We start from the raw sequence: 24,130 nt of genomic DNA, 5'->3' as shown, positions 1-24,130 counted from the left end.
GATCTTCAGTCTGCTGTTGAAATGCCTGGTAAATTATCTGTGCAACATGTGGTTTCATTGTTTCACTGATCGATATGACTCCAACACTTAAGAAAGAAAGGATGAAGTGACATGTTTTGTTGCGGCAAAAAGGAATGAAGTCGCCATGTTCGCTTGGTCGTAAACGATCGTAAATTTCCAGCCAGAACAATATTTTTCTCTTACACCAAACCAACCAGCAGTAATAATCCACTATCGTATACGATCGTTTCAGCCCCAGCCGAACAGGCTGTTGGCTTATACCTCCTTACAGTTGTTGAGATTTTATTTCCCTGGCACCTTCTTACAGTTCATTCAAAAAGTAAAACAGTAGGTCCCTAAGTCTAAAATAACTTGCACACCACGTCTGCTAACTATTTGCAGATGCATATACATATCACAGTAGCACAACTACGCCTTACATTCTGAACTCATACAGGCATACAGCACGGCACAGTAGTAAGGCATGTCCAAATTATTGTCTCAAAATCAGGAGCAGTGCAATCTGAATATTCAAGCACAATCTTACAGATTTGCCTTCAATAAGCGAATAAGGCTAAGTGGACTGGTAAGTTAGCATATTACATTCAGGGAAAATTGTTCAGCAGGGACAGAACATGTTCAAATTTATGCAAGCACTAGCTGACTGCTCGCTACCCTATCCTAATTTCTGTCATTCAAACGAGACCTGACATTTGGAAAGTTGCGCTATTTTTGTTGCAAAACATCTCTCATGTTAGCTAGAAAGCAAATTGTATCTTCACATGCAAAATAGTGAACCTTTTCATTTCTGAATTTGCTTACGAATAACAAGAATGAAACAATCTCTTTTCAGCACGAACCATGCTGGACATATCGTAGCTCATGAAATCTTCTGTGTTTGCTTTCTAAAACCCAAGCAAGTGTATACCAAAGTATGAGAACTGCAATCAGCAGCATGAGCACGCGAGGGCCGGGTGACTCAAGAGGGTGACATAAACGTTGTGCAATAGCAAATTCAGTTTTGTAGCAATGGAATGTCGTACAGCAGCTTGAAAAGCCTGCAAAGAGATTGCTAACTTTATCATACACCAAGCTCTATAGTAAGTGTAATCCCTGAAGAGAATTAGATAACATCACGACCAACCAACTATAGAATTGTAGGAGCATACCTTGGAAGGACACTCTGTGAAACCTGCTGGCTGCTGCGCTGGTAGACACTTGTTCTTAATAAGCTGCCCAGCAATCAATTCACGTAATGCCCATCAATTTTGACCTTTAGCATGCTTGTCGCTAGCATCCTGCACTTGCTAGTTAGCTCCTCGCCGCAATCCCTGATCTCTAGTTCTTCCAGCGAAGGTGGGAGGCCCTTTTCTGGCAGCCTTGATATACGTTGGCACCAAATAATCCCCAACCTCTTGAGGGAGGGTAGGCTGTGCAGACACACCGGAAGATCTACAAGTTCACAGCAAAAATAAAATTCGAGGTCCTGCAGAGACGTGACGAGATGAAGTGCTCTATCTTGCTCGCATGTTAGTCCTTCTGCTTTGTTGGACCACGTGTAAAGTACTAGGCGTTGGAGGGAGGTGAGGTGCTTGCACAATGACGTGGTGAGGAAAGAGTAGTCATCTATACAAAGCCTCTCAAGTCCTGGGAATAGATCACTGACCTGCCGTGACAGACACTCCACAAACGGGGGTAAGCGAGGGCATCTGCGTACTGTCAAATACCTGAGACCTCTGAGGGATTGAAGGTCCTCTACTGTGGTGAGCGAATCACAATCTTCAATTATCAACTCTTCCAGTGTTGTGTAGGAATCCAGCTTTAGAGATTCTAAATCCCCATTGCTGTATATTCCTAATTTTTTGAGGCAGTTCACACTCATCCGAGGGCATAGCTGTGGCTTTTGTAGGGATTCAAGTTGAACAATACCAGGTTCGCTAGGTGAATACGGGAGAAGGCATCCCCCGTTTGCATGGTCACTGTTTTCATCTTTAGGCCCAAAAGACGAGATGAGCTTAGGGCATCCCTCAATTTCTAGCTCCTCAAGGGAGATGAATGCAGAGAAGCTAGCCTTTTTCTCCAGAAATGTTAGCGCATCACAATACAAGAGAGACAATTTTTTGAGAGATAAGATGTGATTTGATGGAATGTGCACGAGTCCCTCCCAAGCTGAGCTTGTTGATGCGTCATCTGGATTCCCTGGTGATGAAGCCCGTGGACTTGAGTTGTGATTCGATAAACAACTCTCTTTTCCTTCTATCAAAAGCCCTGATATCTCCTTACAAGAATCTAAATGCAGTTCCTCTAAGATCGGCGCATGCCGCAGCATCACGGATAGCCACTTGCCGGATATTCTTGAATCAACAATTCTGAGATGCTTGAGAGCTGGAAAGGCATTGAAATTTGCGGTTGCCGTGTCTTCGTGGACTTGCTCTGGCAAAACGTCTGAAGAGAAAAGATCCATGCAGTTGTGTATTTCCAAACTCTTTAGGCTGATGAGTTGCTTGAAACCTTTGAGTGAAATAAAGGACAGACTATCGCAACCTTCTATTTCCAAGCGTGTTAGTGCCCTTAGATTATGGAATGAAAATTTTTTGTCATCCAGTTCCATCAGCCAAAGATAATGGAACTCTCCTTCATTGCCCAAGATTCTCAACTCACCATTGGACGACCCCTCCATATGTGGAAGTGTCGAAACTCTTGAGATGGATAATTTGCAAGTGCTACTTGAAGGTAGCAGAGCATTTGATACTATTAACAGAGGACAATCATGGATGGTAAGCTTGCTAAGACCAGACAACCATGACTTATGCTCGATTCTGAGTTTCTTGAAGCTCTCAAAAAGGGGAAAGGCCTTCAGTACATCACATCTTTCAATCATCAGTACCCTTAAGCTAGAGTTCAAGTCCCTTGTTGAATTGCAGGAGCATCTCTCCAGATTTGGCATTTCAGTCAACACAAGCTCCTCCAATGGAGGAATTGTTACTTGTGTTAGTTTTGACATATTCCTTAGCTCCAGCTTTGTAAGGAAGGGAAGCCTTTCTAGCGAGGGAAGTGCTTGCCACTCTCCACAATCCTCTAGATGAAGTGTCTGCAAGAAGGTAAATAAGACAACGCTGGAAAACCAATTTGGGGAGGTAGCACTGCTGTAACCAGAGATTCGAAGATGCTTTAGGTTTTGATGTGGTTCAAGACCTTCAAGCACTTCTTTTGCTGTGTTTGTAAATTGTTCAGAAGTTAGGATGTTGTTAGCACCAGCATCCTTCCATGACAAGTGCAGATTTCGTAAGTGTTGTTTGTCTCTCAGTTTTGCCCCACAAACCTCTGCTCCATTGACATTTTGAAGCTGATGCACACCAAGATGTACAAGCTCGTTCATGGATTGAAGTTGTGTCATCTCAAGGTAGATAGAATTTGGATTGATAAAGTGTGCTCCTTTCTTTATAACAAGATGCCGCATGCTGACAAGGTCACTCATATCATTAATTGTAGTTGCATGCCCAACATCTAATGCTTGAAGATGGTAAAACTTGCTAAGAGGTATAGGCAAAGCTTCACTGCTTCCTTTCTTCTCAAGTTTCAGGTAGCGATGATGGGTAGAGTTTACTGAATTGCGCAGGAAGGAATCAAATTCAGCACATGTTGCAGAAATCTGCAGTGAACGCAAATAATGTGCATTGTTAAATGCATCTTGGAAGGATTGGAAAAAGAAAGAGTCATATTTCCCAATCAAGACCAGTGTCCTCAGTTTTCTAACTGATGTGGCAAGACTTTGTAACTTTTCTTCAAACTTAATATTCCGAGGTATGTCTCCATATTGATCTTCATGATATGCAGAATCAGTTAGAATTGAAAAATGACGTATGGTTGGTGGTATGTCATTGCAGTCCAAACCATCTAGAGCAGCACACTCTGTTCTTGAAACCAGTTTTGCAAAGTCATGCACAAGGGCAGGCATAACATAGCATGTTTGATAGCCTGGAGTGGGCTCTTCAGTTTCAACTTGCTCAAAGAAGCACGAGTTTACCAAATCAGTGATATAGCCCCATCCTATCTCTTCCAACATCTCCATGGAATGGCCACATTTCACAAAACCTTGTGCAATCCAAATATAGATGAGCTCATTGCTACGAAACTGATAATTCTTAGGGAATATAGAACAACATAAGAAACATTGTTGTAAATAGTAAGGCAGCTCATCATAGCTAAGCTTCAAAGCACACATGATGCCTTTATTGAGGTGCAAGGATTTCCATTTTTCATTCTTTAGAATGTTACTCCAGTGGTCCACCGTAAGACGCACCCTTAGTAGCGTCCCTACAGTCACTGCTGCTAATGGGTTGCCATATAACTTCATCGCTATTTGCTGACCAACAATGTTAAGACTTGGATGCCTGTCATGGTTGCCATCACCAAATGAACATGCTTTGAACAATAACAGAAAATCATCATTTCGCAAAGCACTTAATTTAATCGGTTCAATTGTGCCTATCGCATTTGCAATAGACAATTTTCTAGTAGTCACAAGTATGACATTGCTCTTCTCATTGTCAGGTTGCATTAGAGCCAAAATTTTGTTCCATGCATGATCATCCATGTCATCCCAGATATCATCCAAAATAAGTAGACACCTCTTGGATGTGACATGAATCACCAAGATCTCCTGAAGTTTTGCCAAGCTGCTTATTTCTCCTTGCTTTTCTTGAGAAACAAAGTCTAGCATCTCCCTTGTTAGTCTCACTTCATCGAAGTTGCTAGAAACCCAAATCCACATCCTAAGATCAAACTGGCTTTTCACAACTGGATCATTGTATATGATTTGAGTAAGTGCTGTCTTTCCAATACCTCCAATGCCTACAATAGGAATAATAATTACACCGTTAGACTTGTCTCCTGTCATATGCTTTATGATGGAGTCCTTCTCAGCATCTCTCCCAAACATCTTGCGTTGAAGAAGACTTGACGTTCTTCGGCATGGATCTGCAGCTGTATTCTGACAGAGATTTGAACTTGCAACAGAGCTCGATCCGTATAGCTTTTGAACCTCATTGATAGCCTCCTTTAACTGACTAGTCGTTTGTTGGATTCTATTGCAGAATTCAGTTTTGTTCCAGGGGTCTGTGCTAGCTGCTGGGTTGTGTGCTGACACCTGATCAGTTCTCATTCTTTTTCTGCTACCTGAATCATAAGTTGCAATGGTGGCACCATTTGGTGCACCATGAGCGGCACTACAGGAGGAAAAGGATCACGAGGTGGTTATGGCAAGTGTATTACCATAAATTTCATATTGATTTTTTTTAGAAAAAAAAACTTCTATGCATATTTGAAGGTGCTGCTTTCAGTACTCCTTTTCAGAATAAAAGTATTTCAAGTGCATTATTATTCCCTACAAACTAATAAATTTGTTACTGCAAAAGTATGTCATAATGCCAATTCAAGGATATGGATCCTCCTTCAAGCAAAGTAGGAGTAGTACCGTACCTTGAAGGGTTCGGCGTTTGTTCATTTGCTGCACGTTTCCTCTTGCAGCTGTCGCTCTTGAGGTGATTGTGCAAAACCGATGTGCCTTTGGTAGTCTCGCACCTAACCTGTGCGCGACAGTGAATACACTCTGCTTTCACCGGCTTTCCATCCGCGTCTTCTTCTATTATGCTGAATTCTTCCCATGCCTTTGACCGTTTCTTACGCTCGTTTCTACTGGGCATGCCAGAGTTGTCCCTCGGTCCATCAACTAGTTGTTCTCCACCATTTACATAGGTGCCTTGGGGCTGATTAGCCCAATCGATCGTCCCTGAGCCAAAATTAAACAAAATGGGAACCATTTTAATGGCGTCGCACTAGGAGTTTTCTCTTACTACAATCACATATTCAGAGATGTGCTGAGAAGAGAGGCACACACACATACCTTCCTGGACCTGGTGCTGGAGCCTGTAGTAATCGAGCTCGTCGACCATGTCATCGGTGTCGTAGAGCAGCTCCTTGAGGCGGCCTAGCGCCCGGGCCAGCGGCCTGTTCGGGATCGCCCTCCCCTTCCCATCGGGAACCACGGCTTCAACCCTCTCAAGCTCGGACTTGAGGCCCTCGATGTCGTCGTCGAGACCAACTTGGCGGATCCACGCCTCCACCTTGCCGGCAAAGAGGATCACCAGGATGGACTGCGCCAGCCAAAGCACGGCGGCCTCCGCGTGGTGGTCGGTCGCCTCCATCGTCTCAGTTTCAGCAGCAGAAACAGCGCTTGCGCAAGAGCGGAAGCGAGGGGTGAATGAAACAGGGGAGATGTCGAGGGAAGAGACTGCCAAAGTGAGGGGAAAGTGAGGGAGGGTCTTGCGGTCACAGCTCAAGGAAAGTGAGGGGGTCGGGAGCAGAGTGCAGAAGCCCTGCCGTCGATGTCGGGTAGGTGCGCGGGGCTCGTGGAGCGGATGAACAGAGAGATGTGACGTAGTAAACCAGATGTGGCCGTCCGCCCGTCCTCGACGACCTCGAATGGATATTCTACGAGGAAGAAGGGTTGGTTTCTAGGATTGGGTTGGCTGAGGCTGGTTTACTGTAAGACAAAAATATTAGTTGTTTGAATAAGTTTACCTGAAATCAATAAATAAACAGGGTGTACAGCGATAAGAGCTGCTGCTTGGGGTTCGCCGTCGTCGCTGCTGCGAGGCAAGGAGGCGGCATCGGGCCGAGTGAGGTGGCGGTGGGAGATACACATCACTTGGATGGATCTAGAAACGCTGTAAGTTGTGCTCACTTTTCAACGGTCTCATCAAAATCCAACGTTCGGCTTTGTTCGCGGAATGATAAGCTATGATTAAAAATACTGTTAACTAATTTATTATAAAAAAAATATTATTTATTAACTGAAAAAGTATTACTTATAAGTCAATCAAAGGAAAAGGAGGCGACGTGACTAACTGAGATGCATGGGAGCCTGGTAAAAGAAGAGAGCTGAACACGTGGCAAGATAGGAAGCTAGAGACTATGGGGCAGATTTTGTAGAGATTTATTATGGAGGACGGAGCGGGGGTTTATGACGGAGTTTGTTGGCGTGAAGAGCTCCGGAGACATCTGGGAACAAGAAGAAAGGATATGTATGTGAGCTTTTTTACTGTGATTGGGAGGAACAACCGGTTCCTCCCTCCAAAATTATTTGGAGCCGAAAAGGTAATTAAGACTAGTTTAGTATTTTTACTGTACATAATAACTCCTGAGGCAGCCCAACAGCCCCCTCCCCCACGTCCTGCCTCGCCCCACCGTGAACCCGATGCGAGCGGCGAGCTTCGAACGTGGGAAATCCGACGTCGTCGACGCCGGCATCCAGCATAACGTGCGGCCGCCCTCGGCCTCCGCCATCGCGCTCTTGGCCTCCGCCCCCACTCGCTCCGTCCCGCCGTCTGCCCGTGGCTCCGGCTCCGCGCGGCTCGCCCCAGGCTGCAGCTGCGCTAACTCAGCCGTGCGGTGCCCTTCTTCTCCATGCGGTCTGCGCGACTGCGCCTAGCTCCTCCGACCTCTGTGGTCACCATCTTCCCACGGCCCAGGAGCTCGGCCGTCCTGCACGGCTTTGGGGACTCTCGGTGCTGCTCCAAATCGGCAGCGGCTGCGGAGGGGGCGAGGGAGGAGTGGCGGCAGGAGCCCTGCTGGGCCTTGTCGCGACGCTTGGAGGAGGGAGCGGTGCGCTTGCAAGTTCTCGTCGTCCGGTGCATTTATGTTGTATTTGGATATATATTTTTCTAAAGGAAAATGGACGTATATTGCGTAGGCATGATGACACGGTGACATCACCATGCTAGCCACGGACAGAGCAAAACAGAGCACGCACGCCACACGGTCGGCTGCTTGCGTCGTGCGCTGCGGGAGGACGTGCTAGGCCGGATTTCTGGGAGAGGCTCTGTTTCGAAGCTATGGAACGTGATTCAGGAGATGGGGAGGACGCACGGGCGCGGGAATGTTCACCGAGGCTTACCAAGGGTAGAGGAGCGTGGGCAGTGGCTGCCTGCCGGAGCAAGCTCCGCACGGCAAGGACAGCTAGGCGCAGTCCGCCGGCCCCGAGGAAGAAAGAGTGGAGGTGGGGACGGTGGCTGGGTGTGAAGGGGCCGAGGACTCTTGCTGCTGCCTCTACCTGGTAGAGAACATACGAATAAGAAGATGAGAAGTAGCTTCTGAGACGAGAAGTTGCTCCTTAGATCGTAAAAATACTGTCATACCCTTCAAATTTAATTAAAAATCAGTTCCGGGTCCATGTATTTTTTTCCGTCCACAATTTAAGTTCATTTCACATGGTTCCTCCTATTTTTGAACCATTAGATCTAACGAAACCGAGATCTCCCATTATTTCCGAGCGTTGTATTAACGTCAAAAAGAAGAAAGGATATGTGGCTCGAGAAAGAACGACACACAAGCATTGTTGGATTATAATCTTTGCAATTTAGGTCCCCGAGGCGTGCAAAATGTCCCAATGCTGTGTAAATAATCCGTTTAGTTTGTAAAATATCATTAACAATAACACTGTTTAGATGTATGTGCATCGAAAGACAATGCTACCACGGAAATGATTTTTATGTGCGATCAAAATGATTTCTAAGGACGACATTCACATCCATCTATATGCAAAGGTTTAGAGATAACAATGGACTTGATCAATATGTTTGGTTCGGGGACAAAAAGAGATGTGATGGATCTATCCCAGTTTCTCTCATGGGATGACCCTAGGTGTGAAGGGGTAGAGAACGTCTCTACTTTGCATTTGGCAGGACCATAGGTGGGATGGGAGAGGGAAAGATGGGTGGGGTTTTTTCCCTTCCATCCAACAATGTTAGCGTAGGACCTAGTGACCTACGCTATTAGTCTCTTCCTCGTTTTCTATTCTTTTTCTTTCTCACGGAGCAGTAGCAAGGCGGCGGGCAGGGCCACCATAAGGCGCAAAGGCCGTAGTCCACGATCTAGGGGCCATGAGCCACGATGAGGACAGGCGACAACGAGCCCATGGGTCACAGGCCATGATGAGGCCAGGTGGCGGTGGTGCGCTGGTGCCACGGGCGCCATCACCGGAGTTGCTCGTGTTGTCCTCTCGATGAAGGAAGAGGGAAGGAGAGGAGGATGGGTGCACCCACCATGGTCGTCGTCGATTCCAACCTCCTTGCATTGATTTAAAGCTGCCTCACCATTGAACCATGCAGGCCATGGCTTGTGTGGTTGGCCCCTCCCCTCGGCTTGGTCCGCCATGACCACCACAACCCCCAACTCTCCCCAAGACAGAGAAGGCCCAAGAGTAGACACGAACATAGAAAATAGAAGTGCACACGCATAAAGATGGGATGAACTTGTCTGACATTTTTTATGGATGAATTACCTCGAATCACCTATGAATATCCCCTAGAGGGGATGGTTTTGTCCTTGTTCTCAAACTAAAGACTAGCAAAAGTGGGGTCATCCCATCCCTCACCGTCCTAAATACCAAACGTTAGGGGATGAGAAATGTGTCAGTTCTTGCTCTACGAGGATTTAAATGGGGAAATTCATCTTCGACGGAGTTGGTGGGGACTGTTGATATTTATTAACGTGTCACTTGTTTTAAGTACTTAGCCACCTTTTTATAAACCTGTACCTCCTAGCTTTACTAGGTTGTCATCCCTAGTGAGAATGCCAGAGATATGTGTTGGTACTACATAGTATTACAAGAATAACACTAGTAGTTTTTATTAATGCAAGTGACTAGAGAGAATATATATAAATCTATGAATACAAAGTATCCACAAGCGCACATATAATATACCATTGTAGCATTTTACCCGAGAGTATTCTAGGTATCGCTATTTCTATTTTTACCACTAGAAAGGTCTAGCATAGATATGTATTGATAACTTATATTATTAAAGGAGAAATAAAGCATAGCCAATACTCTACTCATAACAGGGATAAGTCATAGAATAAGATATGTATAAATGATAAGTATTAATAATGATAAATTACTCAGAGCACTCCTTTCTATAGCATTAGCATGGTTAGGTAGAGTATTAGAAGAATAATTCCTAAGTCATTCTTAATTACAAGTCATAGCATATATTTGATTAGTGCAATTACACCTAGTAATCATTGCTAAGATCATCATCATATCTACACAGAAGGGATATTACTAAGGAAGATTGAGGACAGAGCTCGTTCTACCTTCGTAATCGGACCCTACTTGCACCTATATTCAGGGAGTGGACTACAAAGGACTCAACGGGAGTGTTACATCCGCGATCTACCACATGACCCAGAATATAGGATGTATCCATAGGTAAACAACGTATAAGCACCACGCTTACACAATGTCGACCACCCACCCATGGATCCCTAGAGTGAGCGCTATACGAACTTGTGCATAAACATAATAATAATCTAACTATACTAAGCATATAATCAAAGTAGACAATGAACATCATAAAGAAGAACATGAATAAGATGAATACTGATGTTGTCATAACAATTGTAACTAGCGTATAAAAATAATGGAGAAACAAGAGAGAGAGGGATATAATGTTTATACCAGACCACACTCTTGACAGGATCAGGAATCCAAGCGAAGTCCTGCTTGTCTCCCTCTAGATCTACTCTAACTATCTATGCTATGGAGGAGGAAGAGCTCTGAGGAGGTTAGGGTTTCTGTCTTCTAATGACTTGATGACTTATGCTTCTCCCGGGGGGAGGGGGGCTGGATTATATAGTCCTGAGGGTCCAACGTGAGCCCTTGGATCAAACCGACTTAAGCAATGGCGTAGATGCATCTTAGGAGGCGATGGAGAACCGACATAGCAACGAGGAGGCTGACAAATGGGCCCAGGGGACGGGCGACCTACAGGTGGGGCCGCCCGGCCCCACACGTTAGCGTCTCGGCCTCCGCTTCGGTGTGGAGTCCTCCCGAGTCTTCTAGAGTCTTCTGGTGTTCGTTTCGTGGTGGATAAGCGCAATTAGATCTGACATGTAGGTCCACCTTGACGGTTTTCTAATTAAACCCTGCTGGAAACACAGATTCACCAAAACTTGTGGAATTTGTTAGTTTAAACCCCTAAACCTTCATTGGTGATTATATTTATGCTATTATATATGTTTATTTGACGGTTTATAATGGTTGTTAACTACCGTCAACATGGACGAGGATGGTTCTTCATCCCCCGTCGCTGATCGATCCCCTCTTCCCCGCCCCATTTTCCATATAGGCATCTCGACATCACTAGTACTTGTGGTGTCTTCGTTATATAGTGTGTCTTGTATATATTTGTGTTAGACTAGTAATGCTAGCCTGTGTGAAAATGGGCACGGGCCAAAATTTCCACGTGGGCTTTGGCGGGGACGGAGGCAGGGATTATTTCTTGCCATAGGGATGGGCAACCATTCTGCGACGGGGAATTATGTTGCCATCTCTATAAGAGTATCTACAAATTAGGAATTGGTAGAGCAGCTACTCAATAACCTGTGGAAACTGATTTATAGGGACAGTCCATCTTACAAACTAGACGAGCATTTTAAGGCCTAGCAAAAAACCTAGGCTTTTTCACGCCAAACTTTGGCCCTATTTGGATATGTGTTCCATGACCGTGCAGTGCGATAGCGGAGCCCTAGTCAGGGAGTCACGGTACGAGAATCAGGCTCCTGGTTCAATCCCGCGGTGGGTGAGTCTTGCATAGTGAAAAGAATCATCGATACCACGAGACATTTGGCGGGATTTTTTTTCGATTCCCACATGGGGCGACCATGAAGCTAATTATAATCGATGCCAAATAGGGCTTTTGTCTCCAGCAATATCCCATGAACGCAGTCTGACATCTGTTTTTGGGCCTGCTATTTTTTTAGTTAAAAATGATTAAAATAATTATTTTGAGCACAAAAGGTGTTCCGCAGGTTTGCTTCTCAATGTCCAGGGCTCCAGGCCATGTCCAATTGTAGGTGCGGGCAGGGCAAGGCCTACGAAACACCCTTAGAAATCAACTTTTAGAGACAAATCACTTTGCAAACCCCGTCTCTAAATCGAATTTCAGGCAAGTTTGTAAAGGTGGGCCTCTGTTCTCCACTTCTCCTTATTTCCAGAGACTGTTCACAGCCGTGTAAAAAAACGGACCTCCCTAAAAATCGTTTCTTATTAGTAGTGAAAATTTTTAGCGGATTCCTTAGCACATAGAGATATAATAACAATAACACGCAAATCAAAACAGAACGGCATCAAAATCCAGAAACTTTTCATTCCCGTTGAATAACAGGTAGTACAGAAGTTGCCTAAATCCCACATACAGACCTGGCTAAGAATGGGAAAACACATCAAAACCTGACGACACATAGCATTCTGAATTTCGATGTACGCTAACAAAACACGTGAAATTCATACATACAACATGCTGTAATACAGTATACAAATTTCAGTGCAATATGACAAAGCCTCCAAGCCCAGCCACAAGGACAATCGGCAAAATAGAAACCCAAAGGATCGTCATCCCCATGGCGCGCCGCTGAGTGAGGTCGCCGGACACATAGAAGCCGGCGGCCGCCTCCAGGAATCCAAAGATCATGACTGCAATGAGAATGCTGTAATACAGGTACCAGGGCGCCTTTCCATGGCCAAGAAAAATACCTCCCGGGGACTTGAAGATGGCGAGCGCGAGCGCCGCCGTAGCTTGGATGATGCCGCTCAACATCAGCGCTGCCGGCAGCTTCTCCGCGTTGCGGCAGGCCTCGGCGATCAGGGTCACCATGTTGATGAGGACGGCCGCGAGCTCCATCTCCGGAAGTATGGCAGAGGTGGCGCGCTCTTGCCTCTTTGTTTGTTTTGAGCTCGGAGAATGGCTATGGCGGAGCTCGGGAGCTTGCGTCGGAGAATGGCTTCGCAGAGTGAACAGGCACTGCTGCATATATAAGCCTGGACAGGGTAGGAGGAGACGATGGCGCGCTTGACTTCAGCAGCGAGTGTAAAAAGTTTCTAGGCCCCGGCCAGCTGCAGAAACCAAACCGAACCCGAACCCGAACCCGAACCCGAAAACCGATTATCCCACCTATCCCCGCCGCCGGCGTCGCGTCCTTGTCAGCTCCCGGAGGCATGTGGCATCGTGCTTTATTAAACTGCTATGTGCAGACGTGTGTTATATATTGTGGATATTACTTTGAAATTTTTACACAATACTTTTGGGGTGCAGAACGGTGCATATGCCGATACACTATCAGGGTAAGATGTTCCAAGTTTTAATCCTAACACAGTGTAATAAAAGAATTGGTCGGTCTGGGCAGACTGCGCAGTTCAATTATACAGTATAGTAGCCCTATTTTTATGTGTCCTAAACATTTTATTTTTGCAGGTTTGCGAGACCTTTTACCTTCTCTTTTCTTGGCTACGGTCGTTTCCGATCACAGGGAATATATAATATAATCACAACTTAAAAAACATCAAGTGCCAAGACGTGTATACATAAGAACCGAAAAACCGAAGACTTATATGAACGAAAACCCGAACGTCGTTATCATGGTTCTGGCGTCCTTTCTCTACCTTGAATTTCCGCATCAACATCCCCTGGTCAAAAGGAGTCAGATACGTGCATAGCTTATAGTAACACGGAAGCGGACGACGACATGATGATGATTAGGACATCTTTAAACCGAAACCGAGGCTCGGTTATCCACATGCGGAGATATCAAGATTGTTAGCCGTGTTAGTGACACAAGGGGACCCACGTCACTGAGAGAAGGTGGGTGACTGGGTGTACCCCTCACCCACCCCCCTCTGGAGTTGTACGCGTGTATCTGACACTAGCACACTGCACACAAACATCCCACAGCAAAAGCAACAGCGTGTGTCGTGCTGCAATTTGCGATTTCTGAATGTCATAACGGGCGGCCGGACATGCAGTATTATCACCATTACATCTGAAACAATTGGATGAGAAGCGTGACCCTTATGGCCATTGAAGTATTGATTCAAAACCAATGGAAGGTTACAAAATGTTCAAAGGACGCACTTAAGTTCCATCTGCAGACCCTTCCGATTCCAAGGCCACATCAACAGACAAAATTCAACACAGCATCCTGACATCGAAGAAAAACACATGCATTAACTTCTCATCGAAATGGCCTGTACAAATAAAATCGATCAACCAGGTACATGGCCCAAAACCACACAAACAAACAAGCTTCGAGTTCTGTAAATTAAACTTAAACAATGGTCACAAATTGCACACAGGAGATTGATGACAACAAGGCTCAAGGCGTAAAAGCTTGTCTGCACAGGCAAAGATATAGTGGGTCAATGTGGCCAAATGAGATGTAGCGGTGGATCAAGCTCAATGCAACCCGCAGGTATCCCTACAACAATGATGTACCATGTATCTCACAAATGATGTTCCCTCGACCAGTCGACAGCATTAGTCGTGACACCAAGGAATGATGGGCATTAGTCGACAAGTAACATCCCTGCAGAGTCGAACATGAAAAGTTTTACAGTCAGCATATGGTCAAAAGTTCCTAAAGTTAGCATCCGGGTAACTAGTTTCTGACAACTTGTAGAACACCACCACAAGATACCTGCTTTGTGTGCATGAGTTGCGGCATATATGAAATCTTCCAAATTTGCACGCCTGCAGATAGATTGCTTACTTATTAGTAGGAGGAAGCTGAGGGTATGAATCCAATGACTGAATTTATGAGCAGATAGGTAATACCTGATTCATCCAAAGACAGAGACAGTTATCAAGCACATTTGTAGACCTTAAAACTTGGAGCACTGTATAACAGGTAGCAACATTCTATTCATCTTCTTTTCCCACTAATAGCAGGTATCAGGAATATAAAATGTAGGGGGTCCTGCAGGGCGTCGGAGATGGCGCGCGTCGTCTTGCTGAGGACGTCCATGTCTGCACTGTGTGCAGTGCTCAGCGCTGCTGAAATGGGTTTGCTTTGATGAGCTTGGAATTAGTTGGAATGAAGACAACTTTGTCGTCAAGGTATTTATAAGGAGGAGGCCAACCCGAATCAGAAACCAAACCGATCACTGTAAACCGAATAATGGCATCCCAGGCTCTGCTTTCCGGTGCTTACGAGTCAATCAATGGAGATGATTAGGACACACCTGACAACGACGTATGGACGTGGATACAACCCGAACCCGAACCCAAACCGAAACCGAGCTTAGACACGCTTTTGATGTTAATGTTCATTTTAAAGCCTTATATCAGACGCCACTGGACTGGTAAAGCTTGCAGGTCTGCTTCTCGTTCAAAGGTTTGGGAGTGGTTCTCGTTTTGGATAAAATTTAATAAAAATTGACTAAAACTTTCCAGTTTTCTAGGAAAAGTATGAAAGTTTAGACGAATTTGGAAAATAGAAACAAGTGCAAATTAATTCAAACCATACTGACCAATATAAATTTTGGGATCCGCTGGTATAAGTCTGCTATTGGCTAGTTCATGTTCTTGTCTAGAAAGATGGCCTCGCATATGCAACTAGTCAGTCAAAAGCATATATAGACTTGACTCTGAGAGCTTGATTTGTTGCTTGCACATTTATGAAATATATTCGAACCGAAACCGGAGGCCAGAGATTTCGGTTTCTAGCCCAATGGTGGATGTGCACGCATTTCTGAGAGCGACCGATCGATCGATGTGACACGCTGCTGTTGTCATCATCCTTAAAAAAAAAAGCGTGTGCTTTCACCGGGGGGAAGGAAAGAAGTTTATGAAAAATATAGCTAGGGACCTTTATAGCCTCTTTCGAAAGCTAAGAGCATCAAGATGCACGTTCGATGAGTGAGAAAAACCGAAGACTCAACCAAAATCCGAACGCTGTCATCACCGAAGGCCTTTTTCGCCTCAACCAGCTCTGGAGTCAAAACTCAACAGCGAGGGAGATGCGTGCATCAATTTGGGAACACAAATTACGTTGACAGACTGATTAGTAGGACATGTTCAATCCGGGAGACCGAAAACGCACCGATAGTTGTCCTCACCGCGCGATGTGGATGTATGGACGATCTCAGCTCTGTGACAAACTGACAATGTCTGGTATAGTATACCCAGCTCAATTACAGGCACCGGCCTCTCCTCATGGTTGTACGCGTGTACTCGTAACTCCTACCCGATCGTACACAGCACGCGGAATCAGCAGAAGCAACGGAGTCTGCGTGTTGAGCGGCCGGCCGAAGGGCCCGATGGCGATGATCCACCGCTGCCTGTTGGAAAGCGACGTCCTGTTGGCTGCCTCGCAGATGTCTGGAGGAGCCCGCGCGGTCCGAAATCCCAGTTTTGATTCTGTGACTTCCGTCCTCTCCGAGCCTTGCCCAATTTCAATGCCGCGAGCGTTCACTGGATTCAAATCCCGCAGTGTGTTGGACTGTTGGTTTTCGAATGATCATCGTGCATGCTCAAGGCAATTGGAATATTCATGAGAATTTGCTACAGTAGACTTTTTTTTATAAAAAAAAACTACACAAATCCTAAATCATATCAATTAACTGAATATTTTTTCTATCATCGGTACCACTTAGGCCCTACCTTACCACTTTTATATTAGATTTTTATCATTAATTAACTCGAGTGGAAATAAGGTGTAGCCAACGCATGAAAAAAAGTTATAGCTGGCTAATTCATCAGGAAACACAGACATGCCAAACACACGACAAACCAACCCATTTTTTTTTTTCATTGAACAGTTACAGCACGATTATCTGAATCTCACATACAGATCAGATTACGATCTAGTGAAGCACATAAAACCCACGCACAGAATCTTTCTGCCTGGAACTAAAAATAAAAAATCCTGCCAGGTTCCACTTCCACGGTTCTTGGATCATCCGCCAGTGTTTCATCTGTTTTGTATACTGCCTTTGCTTTGCACTTCAAGGGTAGGAATAGGGAGCTTTTACTTTTCCTTTGCTATCCACGTCATTTTCGCTCATGGGACTATGGCCTCTTTCAAAACGTACTGGAACCAAAGATGCGTGTTCGGTGAGTGAGAAAAACCGAAGGCAAAACCAAAATCCGAACGCCTTTTCTAATCGTACACAGCACGAGGACATCCATCAGCTGATCAGCAGAAGCAACTGCGAAGTCTGCGATGAGTGTCGTGCGGCTGTCGGCCGGTAGCGGTAGGGCCCGACGCCGAGGATCGACCGCTGCCTTACGTGGCACGTCGCACGGTCCACCACCTAGAAGGCGATGTCCTTTTTGGGCTTGGCTGCTCGCAGGATCTCCGGAGGGGCCCGCGGACTCCGAAATCAAATCCCCAGTTTTGGTTCTGACTTGCCGCTGCCATTGTCCTGTGTTCGTTTTCGGAGGATCATCATTCATCATGCATGAACATGAACAAGGCAATAGGAATGTTCTTGAGAATCGCTAGCTACAATATACCCTTTTGTAAACTTCCTGTTTGTAAAAATTACATAGACCCTAAAGCACATTAATATTAATTAACTGAACAATTTTTATTAAAGAATTTTATCATTGGTACCACAAGACCATGAACTGGTATGTGATTATTTTGTAATTATAGGGCTCTTGTTGGATCTTCAGTCTGCTGTTGAAATAATGCCTGGTAAATTATTTGTGCAACATGTGGTTTCATTGTTTCACTGATCGATATGACTCCAACGCTTAAGAAAGAAAGGATGAAGTGACATGTTTTGTTGCCCCAAAAAGGAATGAATAGCCGTTGCTGGTAACTTGGCTTACACCTCCTTACAGTTGTTGAGATTTTATTTCCCTGGCACCTTCTTACAGTTCATTCAAAAAGTAAAACAGTAGGTCCCTAAGTCTAAAATAACTTGCACACCACGTCTGCTAACTATTTGCAGATGCATATACATATCACAGTAGCACAACTACGCCTTACATTCTGAACTCATACAGGCATACAGCACGGCACAGTAGTAAGGCATGTCCAAATTATTGTCTCAAAATCAGGAGCAGTGCAATCTGAATATTCAAGCACAATCTTACAGATTTGCCTTCAATAAGCGAATAAGGCTAAGTGGACTGGTAAGTTAGCATATTACATTCAGGGAAAATTGTTCAGCAGGGACAGAACATGTTCAAATTTATGCAAGCACTAGCTGACTGCTCGCTACCCTATCCTAATTTCTGTCATTCAAACGAGACCTGACATTTGGAAAGTTGCGCTATTTTTGTTGCAAAACATCTCTCATGTTAGCTAGAAAGCAAATTGTATCTTCACATGCAAAATAGTGAACCTTTTCATTTCTGAATTTGCTTACGAATAACAAGAATGAAACAATCTCTTTTCAGCACGAACCATGCTGGACATATCGTAGCTCATGAAATCTTCTGTGTTTGCTTTCTAAAACCCAAGCAAGTGTATACCAAAGTATGAGAACTGCAATCAGCAGCATGAGCACGCGAGGGCCGGGTGACTCAAGAGGGTGACATAAACGTTGTGCAATAGCAAATTCAGTTTTGTAGCAATGGAATGTCGTACAGCAGCTTGAAAAGCCTGCAAAGAGATTGCTAACTTTATCATACACCAAGCTCTATAGTAAGTGTAATCCCTGAAGAGAATTAGATAACATCACGACCAACCAACTATAGAATTGTAGGAGCATACCTTGGAAGGACACTCTGTGAAACCTGCTGGCTGCTGCGCTGGTAGACACTTGTTCTTAATAAGCTGCCCAGCAATCAATTCACGTAATGCCCATCAATTTTGACCTTTAGCATGCTTGTCGCTAGCATCCTGCACTTGCTAGTTAGCTCCTCGCCGCAATCCCTGATCTCTAGTTCTTCCAGCGAAGGTGGGAGGCCCTTTTCTGGCAGCCTTGATATACGTTGGCACCAAATAATCCCCAACCTCTTGAGGGAGGGTAGGCTGTGCAGACACACCGGAAGATCTACAAGTTCATGGCACCAAGAAAATTTGAGGTCCTGCAGAGACGTGACGAGATGAAGTGCTCTATCTTGCTCGCATGTTAGTCCTGCTTTGTTCAACCACGTCTTCTTAAGTACTAGGCGTTGGAGGGAGGTGAGGTGCATGCACAATGACGTGGTAAGGAAAGAGTAGTCATCTATACAAAGCCTCTCAAGTCCTGGGAATAGATCACTGACCTGCCGTGACAGACACTCCACAAACGGGGGTAAGCGAGGGCATCCGCGTACTTCCAAATACCTGAGACCTCTGAGGGATTGAAGGCCCTCTAGTTTGGTGAGTGAACCAAAACAAGCAATTATCAACTCTTCCAGGTTTGTGTAGGAATCCAGCTTTAGAGAATCTAATTCCTCATTGTCGATGCCGAATATTTCTAATTTTTTGAGGCAGTTCAGACTCGTCCGTGGGCACAGCTGTGGCCTTTGTAGGGATTCAAGTTGAACAATACCAGGTTCGCTAGGTGAATACGGGAGAAGGCATCCCCAGTTTGCATGGTCACTGTTTTCGTCTTTAGGCTCAAAAGACGAGATGAGCTTAGGGCATCGCCAAATTTGTAGCTCCTCAAGGGAGGTGAGTGCAGAGAAGCTAGCCTTTTTCTCCAGAAATGTTAGCGCACAGCAATTCCAGATAGACAATCTTTTGAGACAGGTGACGAGATTTGATGGAATGTGCACGAGTCCCTCCCGAGTTGAGCTTGTTGATGCGTCATCTGGATTCCCTGGTGATGAAGCCCGTGGACTTGAGCTGTGATTCGATAAACAACTCTCTTTTCCTTCTATCAAAAGCCCTGATATCTCACCACAATAATATAAATGCAGTGCCTCTAGGACCGGCGCATGTCGCAGCATCACGGATAGCCACTTCCCTGATATTTTATTTGGGTTACGGTGTGAAGTAATGCTGAGATGCTTGAGAGTTGGGAAGGCATTGAAACTTGCAGTTCCCATGTCTTCGTGGGCATGCTCAGGTAGAACATCTGAAGAGAAAAATCGGACACAGTCTATGATTTCCAAACTCTTTAGGCTGATGAGTTGCTTGAAACCTTCCAGTGAAACAAATGACAGATTTTTGCACTCTGCTATTTTCAAGTGAGTTAGAACCCTCAGATTATGGAATACCAAAACTTTTTCATCCAGTTTTGTCAGCCCATAATCAGGTTCTTCTACATCCCCAATTATCAACTCACCACTGGATGATCCCTCCATATTTGGAAGTGTTGAAACTCCTGAAATGGATAATTTACAAGCTCTACTTGAAGGTGGCAAAGGATTTGATACTATTAACCCAGGGCAATCATGGATGGTAAGCTCGCTAAGACCAGGCAACCATGAGTTATGCTCGATTCTGAATTTCTCGCAGCTCTCAAAAAGGGGGAAGGCCTCCAATACATCACATCCCTCAATCATCAGTACCCTTAGGCTAGAGCTCAAGTCCCTTATCGAATTGCAGGAGCATCTCTCTAACTCTATCATGTCAATCAGCACGAGCTCCTCCAATGGAGGAATTGATAGTTGTGTTACTTTTGACATATTTCTTAACTTCAGCTTTGTAAGGTAGGGAAGCCTTTCTTCTAGTGAGGGAAGTGCTTGCCATTCTCCACAATCCTCTAGATGAAGTGTCTGCAAGCAGGTATATAAGACAACTCTAGAAAACCAATTTGGTGAGGTAGCAGCGCTGTAACCAGAGATTCGAAGATGCTTTAGGTTGTGATATGGTTCAAGACCTTCAAGCACTTCTTTTGCTGTGTCTGTATAATGTTCAGAGCTTGTATCGCTATCATACCCATCCTGCGATAAAGCATCCTTCCACGACAAGTGCAGATTTTCTAAGTGTTGTTTGTCTCTCAGTTTTGCCCCACAGGCCTCTGCTCCATTGACATTTTGAAGCTGATGCACACCAAGATGTACAAGCTCGTTCATGGATTCAAGTTGTGTGATCTCAAGACAGACAGAATTTGGATCCATAAAGTGTGGTCCCTTCTTCACAACAAGATGCCGCATGCTGACAAGGTCACTCATATCATTAATTGTAGTTGCATGCCCAACATCTAATGCTTGAAGATGGTAAAACTTGCTAAGAGGTATAGGCAAAGCTTCACTGCTTTCTTTCTTCTCAAGTTTCAGGTAGCGAAGATGGGTAGAGTTTACCATATTGCGCAGGAAGGAATCAAATTCAGCACATGTTGCAGAAATCTGGAGTGCACGCAAATAATGTGCCTTGTTAAATGCATCTTGGAAGGATTGGAAAAAGGAAGAGTCATATTTACCAATCAAGACCAATGTCCTCAGTTTTCCAACTGATGCAGCTAGACTTCGTAGTTTTTCTTCAAACTTAATGCTCCAAGGTATGTGTCCATGTTGACCTTCATGATATGCAGAATCAGTTAGAATTGACAAATGGCGTACGGTTGGCGGCATGTCATTGCAGTCCAAACCATCTAGAGCAGCACACTCTGTTCTTGAAACCAGTCTTGCAAAGTCACGCACAAGGGCAGGCATAACATAGCATGTTTGATTGCCTGGAGTGGGCTCTTCAGTTTCAACTTGCTCAAAGAAGCATGAGTTCACCAAATCAGTGATATAGTCCCGTCCTATCTCTTCCAATATCTCTGTGGAATGGCCACATTTCACAAAACCTTGTGCAATCCAAAAATAGATGAGCTCATTGCTACGAAACTGATAATTCTTAGGGAATATAGAACAACACAAGAAACATTGTTGTAAATAGTAAGGCAGCTCATCATAGCTAAGCTTCAAAGCATACATGATGCCTTTATTGAGGTGCAAGGATTTCCATTTTTCATTCTTTAGAATGTTACTCCAGTGGTCCACTGTAAGACACACCCTTAATAGCATCCCTACAGTCACTGCTGCTAATGGGTTGCCGCACAACTTCTCCACTATTTGCCGACCAATAATGGCTAGACTTGGATGCCCTTCGTGGTTGCCATCACCAAATGCACATCCTTTAAACAATAACAAAAAATCATCATTTTGCAAAGCACCTAACTTAATCGGTTCAATTGTCCCTATCGCATTTGCAATAGACAATTTTCTAGTAGTGACAAGTATGACATTGCTCTTCTCATTGTCAGGTTGCATAGGAGCCAAAAATCTGTTCCAAGCGTGATCATCCATGTCGTCCCAGACATCATCTAAAATAAGTAGACACCTCTTGGATGTAACATGACTCACCAAGATCTCCTGAAGTTTGGCCAAGCTGGTTATTCCTCCTCGCTTTTCTTGAGAAACAAAATCTAGCATCTCCGTTGTTAGTCTCACTTCATTGAAGTTGCTGGACACCCAAATCCACATCCTGTGATCAAACTGGCTTTTCACAACTGGATCATTGTATATGATTTGAGCAAGAGCTGTCTTCCCAATACCTCCAATGCCTACGATGGGAATAATAGTTACACCGTTAGAATTGTCTCCTGTCATATGCTTTATGATGGAGTTCTTCTCAGCATCTCTCCCGAATATCTTGCGGTGAACAAGACTTGACGTTCTTCGGCATGGATCTGTAGCTGTATTCTGACAGAGATTTGAACTTGCAACAGAGCATGATCCGTATAGCTTCTCAACCTCATTGATAGCCTCCTTTAACTGACTAGTCGTTTGTTGGATTCTATTGCAGAATTCAGTTTTGTTCCAGGGGTGTGTGCTAGCTGCTGGGTTGTGTGCTGACACCTCATCAGTTCTCATTCTTTTTCTGCTACCTGAATCATGAGTTGCAATGGTGGCACCATTTGGTGCACCATAAGCGGCACTGCAGGATGAAAGGGATCATGAGCTGGTTATTACCAGTGTATTACCATAAATCCCATATTGATATTTTCTTTTAAAAAGTGTATGAATATTTTAAGATGCTGTTTTCAGTGCTGCGTTTCAGAACAAACATATTGCAAGTTCATTATTATTGGCCATAACTAGTAATAGTTTGATACTGCACAAGTATGTCATGATAAATTCAAGGATATGGAATGCCAAAAAAATTGCAAGTTCATTATTATCATCCGCAACTAATAATAACAATTTGAAATTGCAAAAGTATGTCATAATGTCAATGCAAGGATATGGATCCTCCCTCAAGCAAAGTTGTACCAGTACCTTGAAGGGTTCGGTGTTTGTTCCATTGCTGCACGTTTTCTCTTGCAGCTGTCACTCTTGAGGTGATTGTGCAAAACCGATGTCCCTTTGGTAGTCTCGCACCTAACCTGTGCGCGACAGTGAATACACTCTGCTTTGACCGGCTTTCCATCCGCGTCTTCTTCTATTATGCTGAATTCTTCCCATGCCTTTGACCGCTTCTTACGGTCGTTTCTGTTGGGTATGCCAGAGTTGTCCCTCGATCCATCGACGAGTTGTGCTCCACCATTTACATCGGTGCCTTGGGCCTGATTAGCCCAATCATTCGTCCCTGAGCCAAGACATGATTGGAATCAGAACAGGAAAATTAATGGCGTCGCACAAGGAGCTTTCTCTTACTACAGTCACAGATGTGCAGAGAAGAGAGAACAGAGCCCATAGAGGCATAGATGCGTCACATACCTCCCTGGACCTGGTGCTGGAGCCTGTAGTAGTCGAGCTCGTCGACCATGTCATCGGCGTCGTAGAGCAGCTCCTTGAGGCGGCCTAGCGACCGGGCCAGCGGCCTGTTCGGGATCGCCCTCCCCTTCCCATCGGGAACCACGGCTTCAACCCTCTCAAGCTCGGACTTGAGGCCCTCGATGTCGTCGGTGAGCCCAGCTTCACGAATCCACGCCTCCATCTTGCCGGCAAAGAGGATCCCCAGGATGGCCTGCGCCAGCCAGAGCACGGCGGCCTCCGCATGGTGGTCGGCCGCCTCCATCGTTTCAGTTTCAGCAGCAGAAACAGCGCTTGCGCAAGAGCGGAAGCGAGGGGTGAATGAAACAGGGCAGATCTGGAGGGAAGAGACTGGCAAAGTGAGGGGAAAGTGAGGGTCTTGCTCTTGCGGTCACAGCTCTAAGGAAAGTGAGGGGAAAGTGCAGTGTGAACGCGCGGGCCGAAGGAGCTGCACGGCGGCTGCGACAGAAGTCGTGGGAGTCGATCGCTGACCCCGAAGTGGAGCTATTTGGTGAGAGACTATTATGCAGTGGGCTTCCATGGAATGCCATTCTGCAAAGAGGTTTTGTCAGAATGCTATTATTAAATACGACACAACCGCTAGAATACCATCCGAGAGAATTTAGAGCCTTTTATTCCCCTTCTACCCCTCCCTTCTCTCT

The 24,130-nt window shown here is 45.0% G+C and overlaps 1 protein-coding gene across 4 annotated transcripts; it reads right to left on the bottom strand.

Annotated features, from left to right (window-relative positions):
- Positions 1 to 472: 472 nt before the first annotated feature.
- LOC136497503 (putative disease resistance protein RGA4) lies at positions 473 to 23,973 on the bottom strand. Of its 4 annotated transcripts, none has more exons than XR_010769342.1 (4): positions 5,906 to 6,766; positions 5,482 to 5,791; positions 1,170 to 5,228; positions 473 to 1,058 (listed from the first exon to the last, which is right to left on the bottom strand). XR_010769342.1 is itself a non-coding variant. In XM_066493334.1 (4 exons), exons 1-4 carry the CDS (start codon positions 23,731 to 23,733, stop codon positions 1,339 to 1,341), a joined length of 4,287 nt encoding a protein of 1,428 aa, XP_066349431.1. In that variant the 5' UTR covers positions 23,734 to 23,973; the 3' UTR covers positions 1,205 to 1,338. The 4 variants fall into 4 exon arrangements, 2 of the variants coding, with proteins under 2 accessions (XP_066349431.1, XP_066349430.1); XM_066493334.1 differs by lacking the exons at positions 473 to 1,058; positions 5,482 to 5,791; positions 5,906 to 6,766 and adding exons at positions 22,992 to 23,301; positions 23,433 to 23,973 and having other exon boundaries at positions 1,205 to 1,452; positions 1,667 to 5,228; XR_010769341.1 differs by lacking the exons at positions 473 to 1,058; positions 1,170 to 5,228; positions 5,482 to 5,791; positions 5,906 to 6,766 and adding exons at positions 17,868 to 18,453; positions 18,565 to 22,650; positions 22,992 to 23,301; positions 23,433 to 23,951.
- Positions 23,974 to 24,130: the final 157 nt, after the last annotated feature.

Source organism: Miscanthus floridulus, chromosome 12, assembly GCF_019320115.1.
Source record: "Miscanthus floridulus cultivar M001 chromosome 12, ASM1932011v1, whole genome shotgun sequence".
Classification (NCBI taxonomy): Eukaryota; Viridiplantae; Streptophyta; class Magnoliopsida; order Poales; family Poaceae; genus Miscanthus; species Miscanthus floridulus.
The sequence above is the reverse complement of the archived record's forward strand: the minus strand, read 5'-3'. Positions and strand labels throughout refer to the sequence as shown.